Source organism: Lachancea lanzarotensis, scaffold LALA0S12, assembly GCF_000938715.1.
Source record: "Lachancea lanzarotensis genome assembly LALA0, scaffold LALA0S12, whole genome shotgun sequence".
NCBI classification, from domain to species: domain Eukaryota; kingdom Fungi; phylum Ascomycota; class Saccharomycetes; order Saccharomycetales; family Saccharomycetaceae; genus Lachancea; species Lachancea lanzarotensis.
In genome coordinates this window covers 242,839-261,211 of record NW_019212890.1, presented here as the reverse complement: position 1 = coordinate 261,211, position 18,373 = coordinate 242,839, and the positions used below count along the sequence as shown (strand labels likewise).

At 44.4% G+C, this 18,373-nt stretch overlaps 9 protein-coding genes across 9 annotated transcripts; 3 read left to right on the top strand and 6 right to left on the bottom strand.

Moving 5' to 3' along the window:
- Positions 1–257: 257 nt before the first annotated feature.
- Positions 258–1,064, bottom strand: IES2 (LALA0S12e02806g1_1; the record flags this gene model as incomplete). The annotated part of the gene is made up of 1 exon (XM_022775023.1): positions 258–1,064. One exon carries the CDS (start codon positions 1,062–1,064, stop codon positions 258–260), a length of 807 nt encoding a protein of 268 aa, XP_022630812.1.
- An 895-nt stretch (positions 1,065–1,959) lies between these two features.
- GYP7 (LALA0S12e02784g1_1) lies at positions 1,960–4,203 on the top strand (the record flags this gene model as incomplete). The annotated part of the gene is made up of 1 exon (XM_022775021.1): positions 1,960–4,203. One exon carries the CDS (start codon positions 1,960–1,962, stop codon positions 4,201–4,203), a length of 2,244 nt encoding a protein of 747 aa, XP_022630811.1.
- A 195-nt stretch (positions 4,204–4,398) lies between these two features.
- On the bottom strand, positions 4,399–6,552 carry RAP1 (LALA0S12e02762g1_1; the record flags this gene model as incomplete). Its single annotated transcript, XM_022775020.1, has 1 exon — positions 4,399–6,552. The coding sequence occupies one exon, from the start codon at positions 6,550–6,552 to the stop codon at positions 4,399–4,401; it is 2,154 nt and encodes a 717-aa protein (XP_022630810.1).
- A 1,341-nt stretch (positions 6,553–7,893) lies between these two features.
- Positions 7,894–8,829, bottom strand: PPN2 (LALA0S12e02740g1_1; the record flags this gene model as incomplete). The annotated part of the gene is made up of 1 exon (XM_022775019.1): positions 7,894–8,829. The coding sequence occupies one exon, from the start codon at positions 8,827–8,829 to the stop codon at positions 7,894–7,896; it is 936 nt and encodes a 311-aa protein (XP_022630809.1).
- A 1,126-nt stretch (positions 8,830–9,955) lies between these two features.
- YPD1 (LALA0S12e02718g1_1) lies at positions 9,956–10,372 on the top strand (the record flags this gene model as incomplete). The annotated part of the gene is made up of 1 exon (XM_022775018.1): positions 9,956–10,372. The coding sequence occupies one exon, from the start codon at positions 9,956–9,958 to the stop codon at positions 10,370–10,372; it is 417 nt and encodes a 138-aa protein (XP_022630808.1).
- A 183-nt stretch (positions 10,373–10,555) lies between these two features.
- On the bottom strand, positions 10,556–12,202 carry MGS1 (LALA0S12e02696g1_1; the record flags this gene model as incomplete). The annotated part of the gene is made up of 1 exon (XM_022775017.1): positions 10,556–12,202. One exon carries the CDS (start codon positions 12,200–12,202, stop codon positions 10,556–10,558), a length of 1,647 nt encoding a protein of 548 aa, XP_022630807.1.
- Positions 12,203–12,402: 200 nt separating this feature from the next.
- Positions 12,403–13,329, bottom strand: PHO13 (LALA0S12e02674g1_1; the record flags this gene model as incomplete). The annotated part of the gene is made up of 1 exon (XM_022775016.1): positions 12,403–13,329. The coding sequence occupies one exon, from the start codon at positions 13,327–13,329 to the stop codon at positions 12,403–12,405; it is 927 nt and encodes a 308-aa protein (XP_022630806.1).
- Positions 13,330–14,126: 797 nt separating this feature from the next.
- Positions 14,127–15,776, top strand: ALG9 (LALA0S12e02652g1_1; the record flags this gene model as incomplete). The annotated part of the gene is made up of 1 exon (XM_022775015.1): positions 14,127–15,776. The coding sequence occupies one exon, from the start codon at positions 14,127–14,129 to the stop codon at positions 15,774–15,776; it is 1,650 nt and encodes a 549-aa protein (XP_022630805.1).
- Positions 15,777–15,869: 93 nt separating this feature from the next.
- ADE12 (LALA0S12e02630g1_1) lies at positions 15,870–17,171 on the bottom strand (the record flags this gene model as incomplete). Its single annotated transcript, XM_022775014.1, has 1 exon — positions 15,870–17,171. One exon carries the CDS (start codon positions 17,169–17,171, stop codon positions 15,870–15,872), a length of 1,302 nt encoding a protein of 433 aa, XP_022630804.1.
- Positions 17,172–18,373: the final 1,202 nt, after the last annotated feature.

Below are 18,373 nucleotides of genomic sequence, written 5' to 3'. Positions count from 1 at the left end.
ACTATGTACATCGAAAAATAACAGATCTAACGCCATAAACATGGTCTCTACTGGCTGTTTGGGCCTGTAGGGTCATTGTACTAGATCAATTGATGTATAAGTTTCGATTGACTTCGAATCTGGAGCTTTAAAGCGTCCTTCAAGGTCCTAGCAACGTGGATCACAGTAGACCAAAAACTGCTATTAACGCTGTTGAATAAGCCTTCTTTGAAGGCACAGCGTCACGATAAGAAGCTTCCCGGCGTCCCCGCGACACATTAGAAAGTTGCATAGACCGTTTCATCAGCCTTTCGTACTATACGAACCATACCTTTAGAGTTGTACGCCCTTCTGGGCTTCGTGAAATCGGCATTTTCTTCTGTGTAATCCTCAGTTTTGTTTTTGCCGTCAGTTGGAACAGGGCCTCGGGTCCTGCCCGCACGTCTTCGCAGCAGCTTATTGATGGTGTCTTGTTTTTCTTCTTCCAGCTTTTTCTCACTCAAATTCTTACGTTTGCGAGCGTTCTCCGCACGACGCAGTTGCAACTCTTTTTCCGAAAGCTTTGAGTTCCTGCGTGATGAGTTGTCCAGTAGCTCCATCATTATTTTGCTGCGACTGTTTTTCTTGAGTTCTTGTTGTTGAAGAGTTTCTGCGTTCGGTTGCTCACCGGTACTGGCGTTGATGACAGCATCGCCTTCTTCCTCTTCTTCCTCTACTTCTTCCTCTTCATTCACTTCATCATCTTCGTCGTCATCATCCAGGTTCTGCAAGTCGATCCCACCACCATTCTTACGAGTTTTTTTGACCGGACTTGATCCTGGCTCTTCAAAAGCGTTTCCTACAGTCCTCTTTCGACCTGAACTACGACCTGTTGTGTCATTTTCGTCCACACCTCTTGCAGACCCCCTTTTAGGACGACTGCTGTTGCTCAATTGTACTTTCTCGTCGTCCTCTTCATTTTCAGGAAGGTATTGATATTCATCGTCCTCTTCTCGTTCTGAGCCAAAAGGGCTGTCTTCAGGAAGCTCGGGACTGTCTTCATACCCCTCTGCATCCAGCTCCACAGATGAAAGATCACTATCCATACCCAAATCGTCTTGTTCAACTGATTTGAGGACTTGAAAACCGATCAGATCAACGTATCCTAACTGGTACCTTGGCCAGGGTTTGACGATAATTATAGCATTGGTTCCAAATGCTTATTCTGGTATCACCTGAAACGGTCTTCAAGTCATAGTAAAGTCAACGTAAGATCAGGCTGCTGGTATTTTGAAAGATCACAATTCAACACCGTTGGTAGTACATTACCATGTGCCTTTGTTGAACCCACCTTGCAGCTTCTTCTCACAGTCTTCAGGTGACTTTCTTTCCGATAAAGACGGAATTTTGGCAGGTATCGAGTTCCCATTCAAAATGTCTATCTCGCTCGTTCGTTTACTTTAAAGGCAAGCTCAACTCGCTTGCTGTGTACAACAACATGCCAAATGTCCATCATTTTTAACATTGACACTGGCTAGATGTATCTGAGCTCCGCATCGGCAAGTGAAAAAGGCACTGTTTGAGTCTCTGGGAGCTGGAAGGATGTCAAGACCTCACAGTCACAAGTTGGGACGATTGAATAACCCGATTTATTCTTATCAATGACAACACTAGGTCAAAAAGATCCGATCTTCAACCAAACCATTTCCCAAAATTTCATAACAACGTTTCTGGTCTTACAGAAGGGCTAGAACGCTGGAAAAAATCGCAATCAAACGAATTAAATCTCTTATTCACATACGAAGGGATCTTATTACTGTAAACTAACCCCTTCTCATCTTTTGTTCTTGTTGGTGTTGAAGTTCACTTAGAACTATTTTACTCAATTATATAAATTGACAATTTGTAGGGATACGAGATGACTTCTCGGATTTATCTTGGACAACCCGCACAAACTCACTCCATTCAAGTCCCACGGAACCTTTTTGAACGTCGATTAGGATGCACACGGAGCTAGTTTTTTGCAAGTCGAAAGTGTTCGTTCATTGCAGCTCGAAAGCTGAGGATAACATACCTGGGTTTCTACTTATAACTAGGGATTCTCAACAACCAGCCCTGGAAGCTACAGTAACCTGGATCCCTGAAAAGGACTTAGAAAAGGACCAGATCAATGATTTGATGAAATCGGATCTGGATCGGATCTCTGGCGGTGACAGGCGTAGGATTAAGAAAGATATTGTATCGCAAGCTTTGTACGTTGCGTGGGCATTTTCCATCAAGGTCAGCTCGATTTATTCGATACAGTTTAGGCCGCCTAGCCCCAGCGGATGGTGGTACGGTTCCGTGGCTATAAATTCCAGAAGCATTCAGGAGCAAGACTCTATACCGATCTTGTTCTTTCACGATGACGTCTGCCCTTCCACGAAGGAAAAGAAGAAGGAGCTCTCAAAGTCATTTGATCCATTTAGTGGTACAGATATTTATTGGGGAGCTCACGACTTTCGCGATGCGTTGCTGAATATTGCAGATCTCAAGCAAACGTTTGTGGATCCCACAGTGTGGCTGGTCAATGCAACTTTAGACGACCTTAGAAATTTCTCTCCGTCAGATCCAAAACAAAAACGAGATGCTAGTAAAGTTTCTAGTCAAGAATCGTCATTATGGAACAAATTTGATGAGGCAAAATGGAGCATTATGTCCAAATTCGCTGATCTCACCACGAAGTCTACCAATCGCATCGCAACTGTCTTCACTCAGCACCCTTTGGTCAAGTTTGTTGACAAACATAACAACAACCCGTACGTCAAGCACATTCTCAAAAATCCCAAAGTTCAAGAGATTCAAGACGATTTTGACTCCGCTAAGATTTATCTAGCCAAATGGGCGTTGGGTGTGAAAGAACAAGCGGAAAAGTATCAGGCCAAAAATGGCCTAGATGATACTTACAGGCGGCTGCTTTACAATGAGCTTGGGAGTGATGGAGGTGACGTTCAACTAACAGAGGAAGAACTCAACATAGCCATGCAACGAAACCATACACTTTCTCGTGCTAAGTGGGACTCCTTTTTTGACGCAGAAGGTCGCCTTTCAATAACGGTTCATGAAGTTAAAGACTACATTTTCCATGGTGGGGTCACAGACAAGGAGTTGAGACGAGAAATATGGTTATTTTTGCTAGAAGTTTTCCCATGGGCATCTTCTGCAGAAGAACGTCGTATTTTGGAAGAAACTTTGCGTGACGGCTACCGGATGAACTATAAAAGTAAGTGGGAGTACCGCGAACCTCACTTGGATGCTGATGAAGAATCATACTGGCTAGATCAGGTATTGCGCGTCGAAAAGGATGTAAAGCGAAACGACAGAGACTTGCCGCTATACAAATACAACACAGACGACGGTGAAGCACCCTCTAGCACCGATGAAGATCAAGCTCAGTCAGATGAGCTGCAAGACAATGACTCTTGGACTGTAAGGAATCCTCACCTTCAAAAACTCCGCAGTATTTTGCTCAGTTATAATGTCTACAACGATGACTTGGGGTACGTGCAGGGAATGTGTGATTTGTTGTCGCCCATTTATCATATTTTGAAGGATGAGGAACTGTCATTTTGGGCCTTCGTCAGCTTTATGAATCGAATGGAGAGAAACTTTTTGCGCGATCAATCTGGTATTCGCGACCAAATGCTAACGTTGACAGATCTATGTCAATTGATGTTACCGAAAATGAGCCATCATTTGGCGAAGTGTGATTCATCGAACCTTTTCTTTTGTTTTCGAATGTTACTGGTCTGGTTCAAGAGAGAGTTTGAGTTCGACAATGTATGCAACATATGGGAAGTATTCTTGACGGATTTCTATTCCTCCCAGTTTCAGCTTTTCTTTATGCTTGCCATTTTACAAAAGAATAGCCTACCAGTTATGGAAAATCTCGACCAGTTTGACCAGGTCTTGAAGTTTTTCAATGAACTCAGGGACACCATGGATTGGAGCGATCTTATGATAAGAAGCGAGCTACTCTTTGTTAAATTCAAGAAGATCATGGATATACTAGAAAGAAGTGCAGAGCTTGACGAGTATACTCTGTTAACAAGTGAGGGAAATGTAATAACCGAGACTCCTGCCTCGGAGGCGGAGCGTTCGCCAGATAATCGAACTTCTTTAGTAACGGATAACTTAAAACAACTGTTGTCCAAGAAACTGGTAATAAAGAGAGAACCTACTAGAGACAAGAACTCCGTTAAATGAAGCAGTTCTACTAATTGGTTGTGAAGCCCGGTGGGAAGGGAGCAGGATAGTCACGTTTTACTTGGCGCGAAACTTGTTGGAACGAAGGGAAACACGGCGTTAGAACTACAAGTTTGTACAAGCCGTGAAGATAGTTTATCGAGATGCTAACGTAACTTTAGGAGATATGTAAGTATTAATTATGCTGGGAAATGGTTATACGAGCTCACTTGCGATGAATCGTCTGCGCATCTCAATTCTGCCCATACCGTGTTTTTCGGTTAATCTTTTAAGACCATCTTCATTAGCTTCTTTGAGTATCTCATCATCGTCCCGAGTCCAAATACCGGGTACGTTCAATGGTGGATTGGCGTTCATGCTGAACATACACAGGAAGTAGCGAGGGAATACCATTAAATCGCCAGATAACGCAGTTAATATCCCAGTGCTGAAAGTTTTTCGTACACCCGCCTCTTCGCATAGATCTTGGACAAGCTTTTCTGCTTGAGAAGCTTCATAGTCTCGCGAAATTATATCATTGATCTTATTGAAGAACTCCGTCGCTGACTTGAATGCAAAAAACTGGGGCACGAAAAGATCGCTTGATGCAATCGGCGGTGGAAATGCGATTGTGTCTGGATCAATATTATCAAACCTTGTTTCCTCACCTGCAAAATCATTGCGGATAGATTCTGCTATTTCCTGCGGATATTCAAAGGCGGTCCCCCCAGCAGACTCAATTTTAGACAAATCGCGCCTCAATCCAGATATAAAGTTCAAAGTCTCTTCGTCCAGTAGATCCATGTCTCCCACCCCCATTGTAGCCGAATTAGGATCTATAGGCCTTCCGCTTGCTGCCACCAAAGCTGCAGCTTGTTGAGCTCTCTGGGACAAAGATTGCGAGGATTCCTCCTCCGTGGAAGTTTTCTGCTTCTTAGGCAATCCGCTATAATTGCCCGGAGTCCGTACACCAGTACGCTTTGGCCTATTTGTAAAGTTTTTCATAGCTTCAGGAGTGCGTTCTTGAGCTAGTTCGTGTCTGTAGTACTCAATATATTTGTCAATCCCATACGATAAGAGGAACTTCCTGAATCTATCGCGCCAAGCATTTTCTGTATGAGTGGGATGATTTTGAGCAAAAAGTTTGAAAAACTCCCGTGGGACAGGTCCTCTCCTTTCACCGACCCTAAAATCTTCAAGGCTCGGCTCTGTGCCAGGTTTCACATTGGTATCCATTGTAAGCGTTCTCCTGGCGGCCTCGTTGGGAGCATCGTCTTCACTGATCAAAGACTTGCGAGTGTCTGGATCTGTCTGATATACATCTTGATAAAATTGACGCTTGATGCTGACAGCAAGATCGTAGTCCTCTTCGGCCACAAATTTTTTTTTCAAAGCTTTTGGTAAGACTGTTGTCTTTATCAAATCACCATTCCCGTCTCTAACAAGTCTGCCCTGGTTATCAACCTCGTAGACAAAATCAAGCTTTTTGGCGAGATATACGCGGTAGCGGTGTCTTATCGAATTCCCAGTGTGTGCTGGAACGAACCTCGAAATTTCATCAAAGAGAGTGTGGGTTGTTCTCCGAGAGGGATTTTTACGAACCACGTCTAGGATGAAGTTATCTTCCTCAATGGTAAAGTTGGCCTTACTGTGTGCTGCGACATAAGGTTCCTTGGCAGGTTCGTCTTTGGGCGTCCTGTCGATTTTCTCTACGCCTTCTGACGTCTCAGCTGCCTCGGTACTTTGATCAGTTACAGTGACGGGCCCGGCATGAGCTTGAGTACCTGAACCTGGAGTCTGATCCGCCCGTTGTGTTGCACCTTCTCGCTGGGGGTGCTCCTCCTCAAGAGAGGGCCCAGCAGCCTGTGATGAGCTCGTTTTGTCGCCAAAATTTGATAGGTCGATCCCTTGCTTATCAGTGGACAATTTATTCTGTGCTTTAGAACTTTCACCCGAGAAGTCTGATTGATCGACCGGTTCGCGCCCGTTTTGCGTGTCTGCGTGGAAACCGGCAAAGGGAACAATATAACTGTTGAGTCTCAGTAGCACATTGTGTTTACTGCAGTTTGAGATGTAGTCCGGATAGAGTGTTGGCAAATCCGTTGTATTTGAAGTCGAAACCACAAATTCTTTGCTGGAAGTGCCAGAAGGAAGTTCTGAAAGTACCGTTCCGCCATGATTTACAATCATGCGCTCAAGTTCTTGCTGCCCGTCATCGTGCGCCACGTAGAACCCGTAATCTTGGAAAATCTGTATCTGCTCCTTTTCATCCCTGTCGTCCCGAGACTGACTGGTTGGTCCACCAAGATTATCGGATGCGTCCACGAAGTTGGTTGTCAGGGGAGTATCGAAGTCGTCCTGTCCAGACATAGTGATGTTGTTTGTCTCTGTTTACCCTATAAGAGTTGGTCACAGAATTATCTCTGCGCGCTACTGCAAGCCCTTGGCCCGATCAAGAAAAAAACTCCGAGTATTTCTGCGAAGTTAGTCGATCGCTCTTCTAACACCCAGTACCCAAACCGAAAACTGTAATCTTTGTTGTTCTCAGAATGAACGAGATGTTCTGATGTTAAAATTAGTTGTTGTTGGTTTCAGTTTTCTCCCTATCGTCAAAAGCGTGACTACTTTTCACCATTCGTCGCACGTGATTGAATTCTTTCAATCACGTGAAATGATTCTTGTACCGGCCGGGTAACTCTGCTTTTTGGGTGGGCGGCTAAATTGGTTTTTCAGCTGACACAAAAACAAATAATAGTAGTATTGGTAGTAGGAAAACCAATCAGCCGGGAAGCTTCGAAAAGAACCCCGAGTGAGCCAGATTCTGTATTTAAGAAAATTGATTGAGGCAGCGTCGCAGACACATCTGGATGCTCTCACCCGACGGTTCTACGCTTAAAGAGTCTTCTGTTGTGCTGCTGAAGAAGTGAACTACAGTGGAGAAGAATTGGTTTTGAAGCGCCGCAATTTAGACAGCGATGAGATCACTAAGTACGACATCATGAGAATAAGATGCGTCAGATACCGGCCAGTCCTTTCTAGGAGAAGATGGCAGGGACTATGGTATTTAGTAAGTCTGATGAGTTTTGAATCAAGGTAAGCGGTACGTTTGTCGCCGTTCGCTGGAGAAACTTATCCCCAGTACAATCTTCAGACACAGGAATGACGACCTTTTTCGAAATATTCACTGGGGGAAAAAATAGTACGGATTGGAAAGAGGCAGTTTGCATTATCAAGCTGTCAATGGGAAGAGTATGCTCGTACTTGACTCCCGCGAAAAAGCCTGGCGTAAAGTTATCCATGAAGAGCAGAGTTACGGTTTAAGAGTCTGTTTGAAGAATCACATTTTTCGATAATCTGCAACAAGAAACCTCATGATTGCCCCCTTTTTTGATCTTTACTACTAGAATTTAGGATTTCTCAGGCGTTTTTTGTTCTCCAGTTTCACGTAGCATCAACTACCAACGGCATATCTTCCTTACGAACCTACCTCTCAAGAGCTCACTACTCCCAAGAGCTTACTACCCTCAGGAGCTCATATCGTTTCGTGCCATAGCGTCGTAGAATCAAATACACCATCGAAACATACGGATACCACCGATTCTTGTACTAAACGTATTTGATTCCATTATTTGTGCAGACAAATAAGTATGAAAAACCTCTTCCTGTTATTAACTATGTCTTTGGGTTTGCTCTATAGGGACGCAAACCTCGCTATATGTACTGTCTGCATTTTACATGATGCAAATGATTATGGTATCTGCCGTTCTGGTAAAAATACTCGAGCGCGCTCAGTTTTCCACCCGCGACACATCCAGAGTCCAAGCCCTTGGTGTGTTTTCGAAGATTGAGGCCCTTACTGGCGTCATGGCCATAAAGCACCGTCACGTTTTCCGGCGCACTTTCTGCGGTCCAGAGCTTGTACCAGCGACGTGACTTACCAAACTTGTATTTGGAAGTTTTCGAGTGGTCCTTGGGCAGCATGTATTTCATTGTGGTGATGTCGCGGATACTTGGCTGCTTGTTTTCAAAGTCGGGCGCCAGTCCTGCGTGGACGGAGATGAGGGTCTCATGGGAAGGTTCCAGATGGATCCGAAGCTCTGCAGAGCACATTGAGGCCAGGGACGCAAGCTTCGCGCTTCCTAATTGCTGCGCTAGCAGCTTGTGCTTGTTATTGACCTGATCGTGCGGCGGGATGTAGTCTTCGGTATCGAATACTACGGGATCCCATTTGGAATTTTTGCGGGACAAACGTTTTTTCAGGTCCCGCTTGTTCAAATACGCGAACATCACATTTATCTCGTGGTTCCCCAATATGCAATGGGTGTTTTCGGAGTTTTTTTCCAGGTACTGGACCATCTTGTGCGATTGCGGGCCTTTCGCTATGAAGTCTCCCAGGAGAACCACATTTGTGCCGGGCCTTTCGGCATCCACCAGCGACATCAGCTCCTTGAACTCATCGTACATCCCATGTACGTCACCCACGAAAATCCAACGTTCTGTTTCATTGGCACTGATAGTCCGTTCTGTGGCAATCGACGGTAATTTTGATTCTGGCATGATCAAAATAACGTATGTGTAGCCTAGAGAAAGCACAATCAAAGTGAAGGACAGCAGCGCGAGCCATACTTGTCTAGCGCTCGAAGGCATGGTTGACCGCTGTCGATAAAGCACATTTAGGGTCATCTCATCGCGAACATCCTATGCGATATATACATATATATATATATGCTTATTATGCTCGATAAAAGCTCAAATTACCGGTGCAGAAAAACGTGGGTAACGTAGTAAGTGATGCTAGGGTGTCACTCTTCATCGATAGCCGGTGTTTGTAGCGTTAGTTGAAGCGACATCGTGGTCATAAACCTCAAGGTGCATGGCCAGCTCTCCAGAGTTTAGAAACCCACGAAAAACAATGCCTTTGGACTACTAGAGTTTTTTTTCTAGCTATGGCGTTATTATCCCATTTTATACCACTTTTCGAGACCTTTTAGGAAGAATGAGAGGTGTGAGGTGTGCGTTAAGCTCAAAAAACAGTACATCTGACTATCTCATTGCAGATTGATCAAAACACGAATAAAATCGCTCTACACCGTGTATTCCCTAGGCCGACAATGTAACACCTCAGAGGTCAATGTCCTTCTGTCTTGAGTGAGCCTCTACGTGTGTGGTCCCGACCTCTACGTTTGTGGTCCCGACCTCATCGCTATGTTTTCTTTCCAGTGATTTTCCAGGCTCTTTCCACTTGAATGATATCATTAATATCTGATATATTGAATTCCAGTGATGGTAATCGAGAAAAAAGGTAAAATGACAAAAGTGTTCTCATTGAAACTACTACTCTAGTATTCTCACCATTTGATCTCGAGTCTTGTCTCGAGCAACATCATCTAGTCAAGTTTCACTCGTTTTTACTCCCCGCTTTATGTACTGTTTCTCTCTTCGCTATCAACTAGCTCTTTATAGATGATGATCTCATAATCGGTTAGTAAACTGAATCTTAACCAGTAATCAATAGTAACGAAAGAAAGTTAAACTACTGGAAAAAAACAGTCTTCCTCGATATTATCCCTCCAGTACGTCGAGCATTATCTAGACATCTTGACAAGTAATATTTGGGTCGCGTAGATCACCGTTGTTTGTTGTTTTGCAGGATTCTGGGTGTGAACTTTTGCAAGAGATACTTGGGCATCAAACTAGTGTGATCACTGCTGAGTAAAACTGAACACTAAGCAAAACTGCCTCTGAGACATCCCGACTATAGCCGTGCAAAAACATGAGCACCAACATAATTCCAGAAAAGGTCATCAATTGGGACACTTTCAATGAAATCGTGTCGATGGACGAAGATAGTCCCGATTTCTCCAAAAATTTGGTAATCCAATATTTCGACCAGGCAGCCACGACTTTCGACCAGATCCAACAGGAACTCGATGGGAAGTGCGAGCTCGAGCAGCTGGCCTCGTTGGGCCATTTTTTGCGTGGATCTTCTGCAGCGTTGGGGCTGCAGCGCATTGCATGGGCTTGTGAACGCATACAAAACCTAGGCCGCAAACGGGAGGGTTCAGTGGCGGGTCAAACCGTGCCAGACTCACATTATGCGGCTCTCGTTCGGGAAAACCTGAATCACGCCAGAAATGAGTTCCAAGCTGCTAAAGCTGAGCTTTCTACATTTTACAACAGTGAGCTATGATAGGAGCTTGGGAAAATCTCTACATGAAAAAGGCTCACTAATTATTTTCCCAATTGTCTTCCCTGAAACAGTCTGTTTGTTTGTGAAGACCGTCAATAACCACTCTGTATAATCGCATTGTTTGTCGTGAACTGTTTAATAAAGATGCACTACAATCCTACTTACGCGAAATAAGATTACCACCTAGAGATCGGGGTCGTTCGCTTCTCCAAGATGTGGACCACTCATGAAATTAGTTTCCTGCTCCCCACTTCTCGCCACAATTTCTTCAGGAAAGTATTGCTGTGAAACCTTACCGTCTTTGAAATCAGGATTGTACTTGTAGTCCCGTGCGTATCCCAATTCCGTCATAAGCTTAGTAGGGGCGTTACGCAGATGCATTGGGATACCGCAACTTCCAAACGAATCTTGATTTTCCCGTAGTTTAGCATTTACCGTCTTCCACGCACGGTACAGCTGTACGGATTTTGGAGCCCTGGCCAATGCTACCGAGCACTGTGCTAACGCTAGATCAGCCTCTGGTAATCCAACTTTCATGACCGCGTCGTGTGCCGCCACCGCTAACGGCAGCAAAGTATGATCCAACACTCCGATGTCTTCGGAGGCAATTCGAATCATTCGACGTGCAATGTAAAGAGGATCCTCACCACCTTGCAGCATACGTGCCAGGTAATAAATCGTAGCATTTTCATCACTTCCACGAATGGATTTGTGGAAGGCAGATATCGTGTCGTAATGATTTTCGCCTTGTCGGTCGTAATATGTTCGCAGCTCTGAAGACTTTCCTTGGATAATTTCTCGTACAGACTTTTCATCAAGCTCATTTGGACTATCTCTTGTGGAAACTTCAATCATTTCCAAAAGGTTGAGAGCCCGTCGCGTGTCTCCCATGGAAATGTCCACAACAAAATTGAGAACATCTTTGCCCAATCGCAATGGATGACCCACTTTCCACACCAAATGGCGGCATTTGTTTAACATGCTGATTCCACGCGAGAGAACCATGCACATTTCTGCAGTGTTAAGCTTCGTCAGAACAAAAATCTGACATCTGCTCATCAATGCGTTGTTGAGTTGAAAACTTGGATTTTCCGTGGTGGCTCCTAAAAGTACCACATCTCCAGCTTCAACATGTGGGAGCAGTGTATCTTGCTGACCCTTATTGAAGCGGTGTATTTCGTCTATGAAAAGCACAGTCATCCTCTTGGTGAGCGTAAATTCACGCTTGGAGTTTTCAAAGATTTTTCGAAGTTCTTGGGTAGAGGCCTTGGTGGCACTTGTTTGAACCAGCGTATACGTCAATCCGTGAGGAAATTTGGTATTTACGGTCTTGGTCAAAAGTCTTGCCAAAGTGGTTTTCCCAACGCCAGGCGGTCCCCACAGAATCATCGAAGGAATAGATCCTTCCTTCACATACTTGTAAAGAACTCCCGACTCTCTCGAGATCAAATGCTGCTGACCCACATACTCACTCAGTTCCTTAGGTCGCAGCTTTTCGCTCAACGGTTGATGTATATTTTTCTGTAGTTGCTTGACATCGTCGATATTGTCGACTAGCGATTTCTTGTCTGAATCCAGAGGCTTTCCAGATGGTGAAGCCTCTAATTTTGACCGTTTGGTGCTGTCGACACGAGTCGGTTCTATGATCTCAATGTCGTCGGATCCAGGTTGTTTCCGTTTACCTCTCAGCAAACTGTTCAAAGTGGGTCCTTTCGCATTATCATTCTTGCGAGCAGTACATTTATCAAGATGCTCGTTGATAGCATGATATTTGATCTTCGAGTTACAAATGGGACATGATATCAACTGCTCGTTCTTTGACTGATTCATCTTTATCAGATTTTTCTGGTAAGAGAATTACAGTGAAAGAAGCAGTTGAGTTTAAGTAATAGAACCAATGGATCAAAAATCATGTATTGCGCATTATATGATAATAACTAGGTTTGAATAACGACAGCACTGTGCCTGCCTTCTAAACCTGACTATAAGATTGCATCTATCATGCTGGAATTTTGGTATTACTACCAGGTTTAATTTAACAGTTCATATAAGTCTCCGAGCTTGTCGGCGTAATACTTGGGTAAAGGATGGTCACTTGAAACATCCAGAGCATTTTCTTCGGTTTCGATGCCTGTCAAAACCAGAAGAGTGCCTCCGAGTTTGCCCTCAACGCCGAACCGGATGTCGGTGTTCAACCTGTCGCCCACCATACAGCATGTGGACCTATTGAGCTGTTTGGCGGTCACAATTGCGTTCAGCATGTTTGGATTGGGTTTCCCGCATGCTGCGGGCTCTCTGCCGGCGGCGAAAGCAACACAGTTGATCATCGACCCTGCTCCTGGCAGGATATGGCCTTTGTTGGGATAGGTGGAATCGATGTTAGTGGCCACAAATTTCACGTCTGGCTGCTGCAGGTACTGTAGCGTGATTGCAAGACGGTGATAGTTGACTTTGGTGTCCAGACCTGCGATCACTGCTTTAACCGCTGGGTCAAGACCTTGGGCAATAAAGGGCGATGTGGCGATATCAAAGGGCTCATTCAACCGAGGGTCATTGCAACCTAAGGATTCGTAGCCCATAAGTTTCAGCTCGTCAACAATCCCCTCTTCGCCGAAAACCCAAATTTTATCTGTTCCGGGCACTAGTTTCAACGTGTCTCTCACGTACAAGGCCGAGGCATATCCGGAAGTAAAGATCTGATCTTCGGTGACATCGATACCGAACGACGCGAATTTTTTGGCGTAAGCAGCCCTAGACTTGGTCGAGTTGTTGGTAACAAAGTATAGTTTCTTTCCCTGGGTCAAAAGCAAATTCAAAGTCTCTTTAATGTGAGGCAATAAGTGGGTTCCCAACCATAAAACACCGTCACAATCAAACAAAAAGGTGTCGTATTGGTCCAGCAACTGCTGCGAAACCGCTTTACTGTCGACCTTGATCGGTCCGTTACTCTGTGTCATGACTTTGTGTTGGATAGACGCTCAGGGGGGCATTCAATAACGGTTTCTTGAAGTCAAGATGTTGGTTCGGGTCGGGTTCACCTAATTAGTGTGTGATATTATGGCCTCGAGCTCTTAATTTCACCAGTCTCGTGATGAAATAAAATGACAGTAAAACCAAAAGTGATAAACTTGACGAATCGCAAGCTCCGATGAAATCTCAAACCGAGCCGCGTTGACTCGGCCTGATGAGTTCTATCGTTAGCGTAACATATCGGAGTAACCTGCTGATTTTTTGGTATTATTCTCGATTTTCTCGGGGTTATATTTGATGGAAACGATAAAACATTCAAAATCAAGCTTAGAGATGCGAAAACACTCATTAAGGTCAAACTTTCACCTCAAAGCTCTTTTTTAACACTCTTGGATCATGGGACTATGGCTGTCTGTGGCTATCTCGTCACTTGTTCTTTAGCGATTTTAAAGCTATACTGTCGTCACTTATAATGGATCAATCTATATGTTTAAATGACGGTCGACCTGGCATCAGTGAAAATTAACAAAATAGTACATCGTTTCCCTGAAAGATCGAAGCTTTGTCGCTAGTCACAGTGTGAGATTGATCCCTTTTTTGCTTTTAGTCGCCAACAGGCTTTCGAAGAGCTCGTCAACCGTATAATAATCGTGAGTTTTGGCCGAACGGTAACAACAATTGATTGACAATTGATTTGACGGATACACGAAGTCCTTTAGTCGATTAGCGTTTTCCAATCACTTTTGTGTTTGACACTAGCTTTCCTTCCACTTCACACCCTCCGATGCGGTCTTCATCCACACTTCTCCTGGTAGCTCTGCTGCTTGTCTCTAGGCTTTTTGTCCAGCCCTTCTATTCGCTTATTTCGGACTGTGATGAAACTTTCAATTACTGGGAACCTCTGAACTTTTTGCTGCGCGGCTTTGGCAAGCAGACCTGGGAGTACTCTCCAGACTACTCCATTCGTTCCTGGGCGTTTCTTCTCCCACTGTATGCATCGCTGTCGCCAATACGTAAGTTTGTCGGCGCCCTGGGACTCACTCCCTCCACTTTATTCTACCTTGCCCGATCTTTGTTGGGCCTTTACAGCTTCGTGATGGAGTGGCTTCTGTTCTGTGAGCTCGAAACAACGCTTTCGTCTCACACGGCCACTTTATGGCTATTTTTCCAAGTTTTCAACCCTGGATGGTTTCACGCGTCCGTGGAGCTACTACCATCTTCATTCGCCATGGTCACGATGCTGGGATTCTTGAAGTACGCACTGCGTTATTTATCTAATAGATCTGAAAAGGCGTTTGTGCAGGCATTGATCTTCAACTTCGTGAGCGGCATATTAGGCTGGCCGTTTGTTCTCATCTTGAGTACTCCTTTGGTAATTCACTACATTTTTACACACACAATTTGGGGGGTTCTCAGTGCCGGTGTCGCTTCTTTTGCGCGGCTCGTGGCGGTCGCCGTGTGTGTCTTCGCTATAGACTCGGCCTTCTACGGAAAGTTCACGCCTGTGGCCTGGAACATCGTGATGTACAACGTCATTGCTGCCGATGAAAAAAGCGGACCAAACATTTTTGGCGTGGAACCTTGGTATTATTATCCTTTGAATCTACTATTAAACTTCCCGCTTCCTACTCTAGGGACCTGTGCTATAGGAATCATTACCAACATAAGGCTAGTGTCGATATGGGGGTCGCTTCTGATCTGGATGGCCGTTTTTTTGCTTCAGCCTCATAAGGAGGAAAGGTTTCTGTATCCAATCTATGCTACCGTATCGTTGGCTGCTAGTGTCGGTGCTGTGAACGTCTGGAAACGTCTATCGACATCCAAACATCTGCGCAACCTAAGTTTTTTGATCCTACATGTGTCAATCGTTTTGCAAAGCTCCATGCGAGTCTTAGCACTTGTTTCGAATTACACAGCACCATTAGATGTCTATTCTCACTTACCCAACAACGGTGGGCCTCAAACCGTATGTGTAGGTCGTGAATGGTATCATTTTCCAGCGTCCATCTTTCTAGCTGAAGACTCAAGGCTAGGGTTTGTAAAGTCCGGATTTGACGGTTTGTTGCCCGGGGATTTCAAGGAGACTCATAGCATTTTCAACAGCATTAGAGAGATACCTTATGGGATGAACAATCAGAATGTTTTCGATTCTTCTAAACTAGTTTCCGCGGACAGTTGCGATTACTACATTGACATTATGCTACCGAGTGACGGCTCACGAGATGTCCTGGATCCGACTAAACTAGGCAGCGACTGGAAATGTATCTATAAGGCTCCATTTATCGACAGTTCGCGGTCCAAGTTTTTCGGACGTGCTTTTGCGTTGCCCGAGAAGCTTTTAGCCATATTGCCTGGACAGAAATATTGGACACGATTTTATCAAGCGTATCACCTTGACTATTGCATATTTGAAAGACAAAATGAATATGTATAAGAGTTGATGCGCTCATATGTATCTGATCAGAGACCTGATTTTACTTTGTTTAGTTACGTATATAGAATAAAGAATCGCCTCATTGTAGCTTTTCTATTTAACCTGTTTGTAGAGCATGCTTTCTCTAGCAGGACCAGTGCCCACCCATTCAATAGGAACACCAACGAAGTCCTCGATGAACTTCAAGTATTTTTGGGCATTTTCAGGAAGATCATTGTATTCGGTGATCTTGGTGATGTCCTGTTCCCAACCTGGCAAAGTGACGTATTCAACGTCAACCTTTCCTAGGGTGATGAGATCCTCGGGGAATAAGGCCAATTTCTTACCTCTTAAAGAATAAGAAACACCCACTTGAATGTCTTTGAATGAGTCCAAAACATCCAGTTTGGTAATGTTCAAACTAGTGTAACCGTTAATCAAAGTGGAGTATTTGAGAACCACCAAGTCCAACCAACCGCAACGACGCTTACGACCAGTGGTGACACCGTATTCGGCACCAATATCTTGCAATTTCTCACCAAATTCATTTAGTTGCTCGGTTGGGAAAGGACCCTCGCCGACTCTGGTAGTATAGGCCTTGACTACACCGTAGATTTCGTCGATGGCTTTTGGAGGTAGACCTAGACCGGTGCAGACACCACCGATACCGGTGTTGGAAGATGTGACGAAAGGATAAGTACCAAAATCGATGTCCAACATGAGAGCGTTGGCACCCTCGACCAGAATTTTTTTGTTGGCACGCATGGCATCGTTCAAAAACACGACAGAGTCGACCACGAAAGGTCTAAGCTCTTCACGGTATTGTTTGAAACGTTGTAGCTCACCTTCTGAGTCGTATTCGAAAGGCCCATAACGCTGTTGTCTGGTTTCCACAAGACGCTTGTACTTGGCCACAAACTCGTCCCAGGCCTCTGGCTCGTCGTTGACCAAATGGTGCACTCTGAGACCGGATCTGGATGCCTTGGTGGCATAGGTGGGGCCGATACCCTTTCCGGTGGTTCCGATGTTCTTTCCGTCCTTGGAATGGCCCGAAAGCTCGGCTTCTCTGAGCTTATCGGTGCGTTGGTGGAAATCGAACACCAAGTGCGCTCTGGAAGACACAAACAGTCTTGAGCGAGCGTCTGATAGACCCTTGGCCTCCAGTTGTTCCAATTCCTGGAAAAAAGATGGGATGTGCATCACCACACCGTTTCCGATCAGATTTTGGCAATTTGGGTTCACTAGACCCGATGGAAGCATATGGAAGTCATACTTCACACCTTTCACCACAATCGTGTGTCCTGCGTTATTACCTCCTGCACTACGGGCAACAATATCGTATTTTCCCACTAGCAAGTCTACAAGCTTACCTTTACCTTCGTCACCCCATTGGGAGCCCAATACCACATTAACCATGCTTAAATACAGCTGTTGATTGTTCTTGCTGCGAAAAAGATGCAAGAGTCTGGTCTAGAAAGTTATCAAAAGTTATCCAACCTGGGAAGGTCTGTGTTTTCAGTCTTTTAGGCTTGAAATAGTATTGACAGGACTACTGTCTATATCTTCAAGAGTCCAAGGCATTAGGAGAAACAAGAAGAAAGAGATATAAGTTAAGAGTTAAGAGGAGCAATAATAAAGAAGTTACATTATTTCAAGAAGGAAGCTATTTTCAGAAAAAGTGGGACTGGAAAGAAAGAAAACTGGAGACTGGATCGAGAGATTTTGATGTCGAGAAACATTGGCATTTTTTTTTTTTTTGGTGGGATTTTTCTAATTTTTAATATTTTATTGGGTAAAAGAAAGAGAGAATCGTGATTATTGATGTCGGGTAATCCGCTAGTGCCGTGCCCGGGCAACCTAGTGGTATGAATTTCCAAAATTGTGGCATTCTCGTGTGGGTTTTGAATAACGTGAGATATCGTAAACTGAGTCCGATGTTGGGTTAAATCGGTTTTTCAGTAGCATTCATATAGAATATAGTTAATTAATAGTGTGAAATACATAATTTGATGGGACAGGATGAGAGGAGTCACGTGATGGTGGTGAATTTATCTTGAATGAAGCCTCTGGGATGATGCATATGTAGGATACAATGCGAGAATTATAGGTCTACGTTATGCGTTTTATGATGGGGTGATTTCGCGGAGACCAATCTCGTGGCGAAAGAATTGTGACACCTTGATGTCAGCTCTAGTAGAAAGTGATCTTTCGAGAAGGAGTCAAGCAGATCAGAAGCTTACGTAATCCTCTTTGGCGGAGTCAAAAATTCGTGGTCCTGTATAATTTTATACGGGAGCGTGAGAGTTATTTCTACTGCAACGAGATCAGATACAAGCTGGGAAATTAAGAAAGGCTCTAGTCCTAATAGCGCAGTGGGTACAACTTGTGTGAATGTGAGGGCGTGTGTGAGTGGCTATATGGCTTCGATTTGTGTCACGTGATAGAGTCTCTTTATCTCATCCTGCACGAATTGACGTTTCTCTCATTCACCTCAAAGACCCTGATATAGTTTCGTACCGGACTCCTTAGCATGCTCCTCCATGTCTGCCTCAACAACAACTTTTTATCTACCGTACCCTATACCACCAGCCCACATCTCTTTGTATTTTATAATCCCA